The sequence below is a fragment of the Pituophis catenifer genome, unplaced genomic scaffold (assembly GCF_029215685.1).
Source record: "Pituophis catenifer annectens isolate HBS135680 unplaced genomic scaffold, rPitCat1.0.hap2 SCAF_3, whole genome shotgun sequence".
NCBI classification, from domain to species: Eukaryota; Metazoa; Chordata; class Lepidosauria; order Squamata; family Colubridae; genus Pituophis; species Pituophis catenifer.
Genome location: NW_027256883.1, coordinates 25,423,575 through 25,435,387, shown reverse-complemented (window position 1 = coordinate 25,435,387; position 11,813 = coordinate 25,423,575). Strand labels below are relative to the sequence as shown.

At 39.7% G+C, this 11,813-nt stretch overlaps 1 protein-coding gene across 1 annotated transcript; it reads left to right on the top strand.

Moving 5' to 3' along the window:
- The first annotated feature begins 8,450 nt into the window (after positions 1–8,450).
- On the top strand, positions 8,451–11,194 carry ODF1 (outer dense fiber of sperm tails 1). Its single transcript, XM_070942077.1, has 2 exons — positions 8,451–8,746; positions 10,807–11,194. Exons 1-2 carry the CDS (start codon positions 8,451–8,453, stop codon positions 11,192–11,194), a joined length of 684 nt encoding a protein of 227 aa, XP_070798178.1.
- The last annotated feature ends 619 nt before the right edge of the window (positions 11,195–11,813 follow it).

Below are 11,813 nucleotides of genomic sequence, written 5' to 3'. Positions count from 1 at the left end.
CTTCCAAGCTGCCCCTCGCTTCCCTCCCTCCTCCCTCCCTCCGCTGCGCCGGGAACAGAGCGGAAGGTGGGACGTCACCTGAGCAACAGCAAATAGAAAGCCCTCACTGACTGGCGAACCGGCAGTATCCTTGTAAAGTCAGCGGCGATTGGCTGATGGGGCTGGGATCGGCGTGCTTGCGTCAGACGTGAGCGTTTTAAGGGGAGGAAGGGCTAGTGCTGCTTTCTTTCCAGAGGGGGAGGCGTTGGGTGGGGGGGGGGGGTAACGCGCGGCCACCCGCGATGGGCGGAGCTTTGATTGCTCTGAGTCCGCGTGGGGGGGAAGGAGAGGCGGTTTGCTTCTTTGCTATCTTGGCGCCGAGGCGATGGTGTCTCTTCTGCTGTGTGAAACCTACAGGAAGGCCTATTTGTGCAGTTCCATGATTGGAGTGGAGGGGGGAGGGAGAGAAGTCTGCCCTTGGTAGCTACGTGCAGGAAACTTGAAAAAGGGCTTCGCTTAGTTAGTTAGTTGCTTTCTCTCTGGATGTTGGGGTGCATTTGAGGATTGGGGAGCATCCAGATATGTGACCATACAGAGAGCCACGTGTGTATTGGCTAAGGTGCTGGCCTAGAAATCCGGAGATTTGAGTTCCAGGACTCCGCATAGACATTGAAGCCAGCTGGGTGACTTTAGGCCAGTGGTTCCCCCTGTGGGGCCCATGCTGGGGGGGGGGGGGCAATTTGATTTTTAATGGGGGCAATTTGAACCTTGTTTAAACCAAGTTAATGGCCCTTTAGGCTTCCTCCAGTGTGAGTAGAGTTCACATTACACATTGGCATCCTTCAGTCTCAAGAGACTATGGTATCGTGCTCTGGAAAGAGGTCCTAAAACAGCATCTAGTGTGACTAAAAAGGCCAATTCGAGAGTGGCAATCCCTTCCACACTGAGGGCAGATACATTCTGTCCCCTGCCCAGCCCCCAGATTTTGCTGGTTCCAGGACTGCCTCTTTGCCTCAGCCTGCCGAACAAGTGTCTCTTCGAATTGGAGAAGGCCATGCTGCATCTTTAGTCTCCAAGCTGAAGGATCGAAGGTCAAGGTTTCCCAGTTGTTAATGTCCATTCCCAGGGCCTTTAGGTCCCTCTTGCAGATATCCTTATATCGCAGCTGTGGTCTCCCTCTGAGATGCTTTCCTTGCACTAATTCTCCATACAGGAGATCTTTCTGTAGTGAGTAGAGTTCACTTTTTGAGTAAAGTAAGAATTATATGTCACAAGGGGGGTGGGCATCAGGATTTTAGAGATGCTTAGGTGGGGCATGGCCAAAAAAAGGTTGGGAACCACTGCTTTAGGCAATCCCTTTTTCAGTCCAACCCATCTCACAGGGTTCTTGCTGTTGTGGGGAAAATAGGAGGAATGAGTATTATATGCTGCCTTGAGTTATTTATAAAAAAAAATATTAAAGGCTGGATAAAAATAAAAACAAATTGCTGCTGAGCCTTTCTTCATACTGCTGCTATGTGGATAAGCCAAACAGCAACTCCCGCCCTCCCAAGTATTAATAGCTGTGCTAATTTCCATCTGGTTGTAATCCAGTCCTTCCCAGAGAGGCCTATCCTGAAATGATGGGGAAAAAAACCCCAAGTAAATGTGAAATTTTTGTTTTTGAGTGTGATGGACAGAATTCTGATAGGTTTATTGAGTTCATGGACAGCAAAATGTAGTTTGCTGAAGAAAATCACTTAAATATTAATGTGCATTAGATTAATTATACTGAATGCATGTTAATTAGGATGAATAAAAATGACAAGTGCTGGAGGCCATATTGGTAAAATGGGGTCTGTTTCAGCAATGTGCTATCCCAGTTGTTACTCTAGGGACTTATGATGGAGTTTAGTACTTTTGAGGGTGAACTTAAATTAAAAATCCTGTTCCCAGTTCTTTTGCAACCTTAACAGCCTAAGGCTCCCTCACTAGGGTTGGATGAGGTGAGAGGAAAAGTGGGAGGGGTGCAGACTCTTCAGCTGCTAAATCTAATTGTACAAAGCTGATCCATGAGATTGGAAAAATTGCAGTTAAAGAGGCTTGCCACTGTCTCTCCTGCTACCCTGCCTAGCCCTGCAGTTTACATTTCAGGTACTTGGGCAGAGGGGAGTTTCCCAATCCCATGGATCAAATCTATACAATTGGAGATGTGGAAAACAATTAGATCACCTATGGAATTTAACTACATTGAAATGCTGGGAGTGGGGGAAGACCCATTTTGAAAAAAAAGCTACCTCACTGCCAAAGCAGAATAGCAGTGGAAAACCCCGCCAGAAATTAAAGGATGTCCCCTGTGGCCTTTTTGGCATCTTAATCCATTCTGCAAGATTTGTATCGGGAGAAGAGATGAAATACTAAGTTTAAATAGAAACCAGTAATGTTGAATTAAAGCTGCCTCTGTAGCAGGCTGGAGATGAGATGAAGGTTATGTGATAAGGATATAATCTTTAAAAACATGTAGCATGTTTTATGCTGTGGTTAGGAGATCATGAGAAGGAGCCTTAAGCTTAAAGGTCTTAAGAAGTTTGCAAAACATATTTGAAAATTTAAAATAGCTGATTTATAGCTGTTGAAAAGAATAACAAATGCAGGCTCCTTGGTTTATATTTGGCAAACAAGATTTGGTGATTAATTTGGAAGAAATGTATGAAGCAGTAATTATTTTGTATCACAAATGGATGAATAATATTACATACTTCATCTTTCAGGTTTAGAAGTTCTGTAATGGAATAGAATGAAATCTATTGCCAGATGTTTTGAGAAGGTCAACTTATCTGAAATCTTCTCTGCTTCTCTTAAGAATGTTTTCTTCCTGTGGAGCAGCTTTTAAATGAGCCACCAGTGCTTCTCTTAAGCAGCAATTCATTTCCTTTTCATATGTTAAAATTGATTGACTATATACCACAATCCAGGAAGATGTGTTCCCAACCTGGTTCTTCACATTGTCAAATCCTCCTAAAATTCAGTTGGAATTTCTTCAGCCATTGTGTAATTTTTTAAAATGTAATTCATAACTGTAGCATTCCCTCAATTAAATTAGTTCCTTTATAATAGTTCCCCTAGTTATTTCTATAGTCTCTTCCAAGTTAAATATAATAAAATACATACAGTACAATACAATGCAACACAACACAACACCCATGACAATCCTCAAAAAGCTATGCATGTCCAGATTGGTGCTTATGAATTGTGCTGCTGTGCTAGGGCTCCTAGGATTGATATAGTACCCCAGTTAGCTCTGAACTCTGGTAAAGCTAAAAAAAAACCACAGCCCCAACTAACATTGGAACAGAAGCAGCCCATATCAGCAAGAAAGGCATGTAGAAGAGTTAAGAATCCCTTTCGAAGAAGAAAGGCAGTTCATCCATCAGGAAAACTTGTACTATAAAAGGCCTTTGAGGTGGCATCCGCATTTCACTTGATATCCCATCTCTCTTTTTCTGACAGGAAGCTCAAGGGGATCCTCAAAACTAATTTAAAAATATTCAAACTACAGTCATTATTATAAATGTATACCTTAAAAAGTATTGTAGTTCTATATAAAGGATCAGCCAAACAGGCAAAAAACCTGGGGCACACTTTCCAAGTCACTGGAATTTTCATCAGGCAACATATTATTTAAAACAAAAAATGGGGCAGAAAGGATTTTAAAGAACAGTGATTATTCATGGACTTATTCATGGGCCAAATCAAGAAAAGGTTAAATAGAAAAGGTAGCAGAAACATGAATAAACTAGATTGTGGTGCCATGTTGTTTTCAAGTGGCAACTAAACCTGTGAGAATAAATGTGGCAGATCCCTCCATTTTAAAAAATGCACACTGCAGTGGTTAACTTGGATCTTAGGCAAAATGCATATGGTAATTCAAATTGGGTCTCTGCTGCCATCTTTTGGTCAGTCAATAAATATTCCAATGTCAAATTGCCAAAACATGGGTGAGGGCTGCCATGTTCCCCTACCAGTTTGGAACAATCAGACTTGAAAGAATCTGTTCTTATTGCCAATTTCAATAATGGTAGTCTTAGTCTTTGTGTGGACTTGATTTACCTAGGCCAAGTCTGCAACCCTATTCAATAGGTAATTACAATATATTACAATATATTCAATATATTCAATAGGTAATTACAATATATGTGGGTATATTTGTGTATGTGTTGGATGGATAGATGGGTAAGTAGATGATAGATAGATAGATAATTACATAGATTCAGATAGATGGTAGATAGATAGATAGATAGATACAGATATACAGATAGTTTGATTGATTGATTGATTGATAGATTCAGATATGTACACATACAGTACAACCAGTTGGTCTAAGTGGCATGTTTGGGGATGAGATAAGTTTAGTGATTAAGATATTACAAAACAGTAGCTGATTGAAATAAATAAAGGCTACCTTCTTTGAGGAGAAGATACTGTCCAAAAGCTATTTTCTTTAGGTCTTATTGAGCAGTTTTGCTTCCCAATGTTATTGCCAACTTTTAGTACCCTAATCTGTATTCTTGTGTCTAGCTGAGCTGGCATTAGGGGAGAGAACAAATCAATACAATTTTCAATAAAAAAAAACAATATGCCCACAGTATTGTTTTTGCTTCCTGGACACATGCTTATTACTCCCTTAGATATTAAACAATGGTAAAATATAATTCTTCAGTTTATCATCATAGTTCCCAAACAATAAAATATAGAGGATTTTTTTAAAAAATCCATGAAGAGGGATTCTGAGCAGCCACTGTGAAAAATGACTGGAAAGACTACTGCATGCTGTCAATTGATATGTGTCTGTAGCCAAAAAAAAGAATAAGAATATGCATATAAGATTTTCCAGTTATTACAGTCCTACAATATCTCCAAGCATATTCAGGATGTATCATTTAATTTAATTTCCTGTATCTGGAAGAACTGGTTCTTTTCATTAATTTTTTTGATTTTATGCATTTCTTCTTGCACAACAATAATATTTTGGGTTTTGGCAACAATTCCCAGCACTTTTTAGCTCTCCTGTCAGTGGGATCCTTATCCAAACAGGTAGCCCTCGACTTACCAACCATTCATTTTAGTGACCGTTCAAAGTTACAGTGGCACTGGAAAAAGTGACTTATCACTGGTTTTGACACTTAAAACCATAAGCAGCATTCCCATGGTCATTTGATTAAAATTCAGGTGCTTAGCAAATGGCCTGTACATAGGACAGTTGGTGTGTTCCAGGATCAAGTGGACACCATTTGTAACCTTCCCAACCAGCAAAGTCAATTCACTTAACAATTGTGGCACGAAAGGTTGTAAAGTGGGGTGCAATTCATTTAAACAACTACCTTGCTTAGCAGTGGAAATTTTGGGCTCAATTGTGGTCATAAGTAGAGAACTACCTGTATTTAACAATACAACCTTATGTATGTCTAAATAGAAAAAAAAATCTGTTGACAATAATAATTAGGGTAACTATTGTCTTGCTATTAGTTTTGCTATTAAATGACTTGGCTTATTTGAGTAGCATGTACCAGAATGCAGTGAAAGAACACCACCTATTGCTGTGTCCCAAATTTAAAAATAGAGGAAATAATATAGATAATGGTTGGATCCATACACAGAAATCAGCTACTACTGTAAAAAGCCACCTGGGAGCCAGTTTTCTATAAGATGCAGACTGTAAAACTTTGTTATTTATTACATGTAATCTGGTTTAGTCCTCTCTTTGAAAACCCATTTCAACAACCTTTTTTTTCCCTTGAGAATTTTTCTACATACGTTGGAAAACACTAAGCAAGTATTGATAAATAGCTCCTAGCAAAAGGAGCCAAATCAACATGATCAGTCAATTGCTTTGACATGATACTTATTCACAGACAATAAACATTTTGTAAGTTGTCAGTAAATAATTAGCACCATATTACTGGCTTTAATAATTTTGCAGAGTACATTATGAGACGTTCTGGAGCTGTCCAAGATGGATTGCTTTACCCTTTGGGAGATAGAATGATGTTAAAGTAGTGCAAGGTAGACTCTATTTGCACATCCAAAAGTATTAGTTATATTTATTCTCCAATAAAATTAGCTCCATCTGACATACAAAACACATGCATTTAACAGAATATTTTTTTATTCCATTCAATCATGTCCAAATCTCAGAGACTGCCTAGATAAGTTTTTTGGCAAGGTTTTTCTGAAGTGGTTTGTCATTGCCTCCTTGCTAGGGCTAAGAGAGGGTGACTGATCGAAGGTCACTCACTTGGCTTCATGCCCAAGGCAGGACTAGAACCCACACCCTCCCTGTTTCTAGCCTAATGTCTTAAGCAAACCAAATTTCTGGCTCTTTAACAGAAATTAGAGCAATATTTCATTAATAATTGTGGTGGCATGTAAAACAAAATTATATCAGTTGTTGGATATACTGTATGTAGCCATCAGACTAGGAACATCCAGTTTTTTGAATATGCCCTTCAGTGTAGAGTTACTGACATTTGTGTTCTAACCATTTATGAATAATAGCTCGGTATTATATTGTTAATGAAGAGATAACTGGGCAATCTCGGCTAATGCTTTACAGTATAACTATTTTATTATGCAATATTATTATACTTTCGATCACCAAAACCCTCACCTCATCAGAATTTGGTACTTCAGAAGCTCTTAGGCTCCTGACCATTGCAAAAGAGTGAAAACTCAATCTTATGTTAGCCCTGCAAGGTGGATCAGACTAGGAATCCAATGTCATATAAGTCAGTACTACTTTTATTGTAAAGCTGTAGTAAAAGAATCTGAATCTGAATGGAAGATTTTATCTTTTATCTTTCATGAGAACTCAGGAGGGTTTTGTCTAAGATGTTTACTCAAGCAACATCCCTGGCCTGGACTCTTTTATCTGACTCTTGTTTTGATAGCGGCTCTTTGTCCTGTCCCTCAAGGCCATTCCTATACCCTCTACAACTTTTTACTTATCATCCAGGCTTATGATATGATGTTTTCCCAAAAAGAAGACCTATCCCAAAAATAAGCCCTGCCATGTTTTTTGCATGTGCACCCAATGTAAGTCACAAAAGAAGCCCTACTTAAGCGCCTGTGCAGCTGGCCACTCACTCATTCCATCTGGTGCCAGGGCCACAAGGCAAGGCAAGGGGTGGAGCTGCCCCATATGCCCTGCACTGGTTACCTCAGGGCCCCCGCAGTCAGACCATCCATGTTCCAACACCTGCCTCGCCTTGCAGTGGCGGCTCCACCAGCTCTGTCCAGCAGTACCTCAGATAGAGTCGCCGGCCCACTTCTGCTTGCTTGTGCGGCCGCAACAGAGCAGGAGGCCAAGCAATGTGCTGGTGCCACCACCACAAGGCGAGGCAGGTGTTGGGGTGCGGGTGGCCTGTAAGCCAGGGTGCTAAAGTAAGCCATGAAGGGTGCATGGGGCAGCTCCACCACCACCCCCTGCCCCTGCGGTGGCACTGGTGTACTGCACGGCTTCCTGCCCCGCCGCAAGCAAGCAGAAGAAGTGGGCCTCCCATGTACTCTTATAGTACATGGGGGAAAAATAAGACATCCCCTGAAAATAAGCTTTAGTGCTTATTTTGAAGCACAAAAGAAAATAAGATTGGGTCTTATTTTGGGGGGAACACAGTAACTAAGGTCCATCTGACAATAGCAAGAAAGTCATAGTAAAAACCACCAAGTTAAAGAGCAATCACAGAAATGTCTTCGGACATTTCTTAATGGCCTTGACAAGAGATGAACATTGCCCCCTATAGTCAGCAATGACTAGTGGAGTAAAACCCTCAGGGAGTCCTCCTACTAAACAGCAGCCATATTGAACCCAAAGTGTTTTCGAATAAATGATTCTTCTTTTGAAAAAGCTTTCTGTTTGTTAGTGTTTTTCAATCAAAAGGTATGAAGGCTCCTTTGGAACTGAAGTTATCAATAATGCAACATTATTTTTAGCCCCAGACTATAACTTTGTGACTATATATTGTCAATCCGTTTCAGTTTTCAGGATACACTATCTTCCTTTCTTTAAATATGTTTTTTCCCCTGAAGCTAAATGATGCCTTGTTGTGACTTACAAAGCTTTGAGTTCTCCTATCCCAACTTTTAACACAAGCACAAAGTGTACTCCTTGTTAAGAGGAACTCGGCATTAAAAAAAAAATGTGTGTAATGTGGGCTATTAAATAATGGCATTCAGTTTTGACACTTTCTGTTACTGAGTTTGTATTTGGTACTCTGGGATATACTGTTTGCCATTTCCATGGAAACGGTGAGATTGTGACATATTTACACAGTAATGATGTCATAAAGAGCATACTGAAGTACAACTAAAGCATCAGGAGCTGGCTCCTTAATGCAAACTTCTGGCCAGGGCTTGCAAGACCAATTTTTTTCTCCTGACGGGTGCCCTTTTGGCAAAGGTTGTACTCGTACGTGAATATGGTTTAATGCTTTCTAATGGCAACTCTCTGTCACGCACTGGAAACTGTGAGGCGAGATTTAAAGCGAACTGACAGAGAAATAAAAAGGCGTTTAAGGCTTCTAGACATGAGTTGCTGCCCTAAATTTTGCGACGTGCAGACCCACTGCTGCTGTGATATAAATCTCCATCCCTACTGTTGCTGCCTTCTCCATCCGTACCCCCATTGCCTGTGTGACATACTATGTTGCCGTCCCTGTCGGCCGCTCTGCCTCTCAACCTTGGAGCGGAAAGCTATTAGAGCTAAAATAGAAGCTGAGCAAGAACTGGCCAGGTAAGTCTGTTTCCTCTTTCTTCATTTTACTAGATCAAGAACCAGCGGGGAATGAAATGAGAATGAATGGTACTTAGTTCCATTGGTCTTTGAAACAGAGGCTGAGCATAATTTGTCTTACATGCCTCATATTTTTATTTGGGATGAAGAATAGTCCAGGGGTCTCCAACCTTGGCAACTTTAAGACTTGTGGACTTTAACTTCCTCAGAATTCCTCAGCCAGCTTTGTTGAATCAGCCTGGGAAAACAGTGGCAAATATGGCTCCTGGTTAAATGGTGTAACACAATGCAACCATTTGTCTGCAACAAAGATTCCAGTGGCTGCCTTCTGTAGCAGCGAAATCTGATTTATTTAAAGGCAGCCTCATCCTGAATACATTTTGGTTGGGCAGTCTGAATATAGCTAAGTCTTCCATAGCCAATGTTCTTTTCTTATATTTAGAGCTATATTTTATTTATTATAAAAATTTGCTTGCTGTTTGGTTCAAAATATTTACATTCTGAGACTGAGAAAAAGGCAGAATTTACTGGTACATTTTAAAGGTAGATCATTCTAATCTGATACCACCATTTTGTCTAGGTTTACATATTGCATTAAGCCAACTGGTATAGAGAGAGTGTTGTAGTAGGTATGGCTTAGTGTGATGTGTCTGAGCCTAGACAATTGTATGTTTAACAAGCCATTCTGATTAGGAACAACCAGATGGAAATAATTAGTTTGAGGTCATACATGACTATACAATTGGATAGTCCAATGGAAAATAGACATAGATATAAAATTTCAATGAGAAACTTGTGATTGAATAAAGATTTTAAAAGTCTTCAAGTTTTCTTCAGCTCCCAGAAACTTCATGGACAGTTCCATGCAATTGTCTTGACAAAATTTGAAAATGATTTATTAATGCCTTTTCCAAGATATGTGTGTAGTTGTTGATAGGGTGGGGTTTTTTTTAGATTTCCGTTTTAGCCTAAATTCCCCTGATACTCCTGAACAAGATCTCACTTTATCTGAACTAAAGGCCAGTTTATCCTGTTTAAAGTACCCAATCCATAAATCATACTAAACCTGTGGAGTCCTTGGTGCCCTCTAAACTTGATTATTTGCTGCAGATGTTTCATTAACTTGCTAGATAACATCATCAGTGCTAGTGAGTGTGAGGTTTGCTTCCTATTTATATATAATAACACAAACACCTGCCTGTGTTGGTGGGGGAGTGATTTTCTCCTTGGTAGTTCCTTGATTTAGGGTATTGTTTTCTGCTTATTTGTATGGTGTTAATCCCTGCTTATCTGTGTGTGTGGGCTGCTGGAGAAGATGTGTTCTGATCTTTTTGTTTCCTTCCTAGGTTTTTGTCCCTTTCAAATAGTGTGCAAATGTACCTCCATCAACACTTGTGGTATAAGCTACTGTATATAACCAGGGCAAACCTCAGACTCACTAGCATTTATGATGTTACCTGGTTGGGTAAGACAGCATATGCAAGCAAACAACAAATATAGGGAATACCAAGAACTCCACTGGCCAACCTGAACTACATATATTCTCTTTTGTTTGTATTCTACCTTATAATGCTGTTTGTTTAGCATTAACAAACTCCAGTAGATAGGTTCACATCACACTGAGCATTGTGTGAATAACAGCCTAGCAAAAAAAAAAAAAAAAAAGTATTCCGAAACATGATTTGCATCATACATTTTTCCAATTCTTTTTTTAGCAACCTTTGACAATCTTTCAGCATTTCCTAGCTGGTGCTTCCCAATAACAAAATTTATGTGGATGTGTCTTGTGTAATAATCATGTCAGTAATGCCAACACTGATAAGAATTTCACTAATTTAACATTGCAATGACCTTGTCATTGCTAACATCAGTAGAATATAGATGAGTTCAACCCTGAAACATTTCTTTTAATCTCTACAGTTTAGTTTCCATCAACATTTGAGATGTATTAACTTTTACTGCTAAATATTGAACTATGTATAACATCAGATTTGTATAGGATATTCTAATATTTAAATTGGTATGTTGCACTCTTATCCTCTTCTTTGTTATAACTGCAGGATTCGAAGAAGGGTTTGTAAAATGATGGCAGCATGTAGTCGTCCAAAGCTTTTAGCTTTAATGGATGTTAAAGGTTTTGATCCAGAAGACATTACAGTGAAAGTGCAAGATGGGAAGGTTAAAGTTTGTGCTGAACACGAAGAAGAATTTAAGACTTGTAGAGGGAAGGAATACAACTATTCAACTGTCACCAAGGAGATTTGTTTACCACCAGGGATTTGTGAGAATGAAGTAACGTACAGCATAGGACCGACCAGTCTTGTGAGGATAGAGTCACCTTGCTGTGTGCCTTCTTGTTGTTTGCCTCCTTGTTGTCCACCTTCTTGTTGTCCACCTTCTTGTTGTCCATCTCCTTGTTGTCCACCTTCTTGTTGTCTTAAACTTTAATTTAAACACTGGGCAAGCAGCTCTGGTAGCTGTACAGTGTAAGGATGGGACACCAATCTGATCTCATGAAAACCGCCCTTTGCTCATGTGTTAGGAAATGTGTACACTTCTTCCAACAATGACAATGTTGCACATCAATTGGTTTGGCTGTACATTTTTTTTGGTGGGGGTGGGCGGGAACGACGTGATTTGTTCCTTGAAGAATGCCTGCTTAGTTGGCAGTTGAAACAAGGATAGAAAATAGTATGTTTATTTTTCTTAAGAAAGCTTTTAGAGAAGGGAAGTAAGTCAATAACCAGACACATGCTTAGGCACTTCCATTTAAAAAGGCACTGAATAGCAGAGGGCAGGTGAGTCTGTATGCCTCAGTCACTGGAGAGTTGCTGCTAGTTAAAACAGAAGGTACTGGAATTAATGGCAAATAGTCTGACCGAAGGCAACTTAACTTCTTAAACTTGTAGTATAATAAAAAGAAACTTGTGCCAAAGCAGCTTTTAATTAAGTATGGATACTAGATGTTCCAACCTAATATTAGATCCCTACAACTTTTTATGATGATATGCCTTGCGGCATTTACTAGAAGGTTTAAAAAATTGTGTTTCTAACTCTCTGGCTCCTC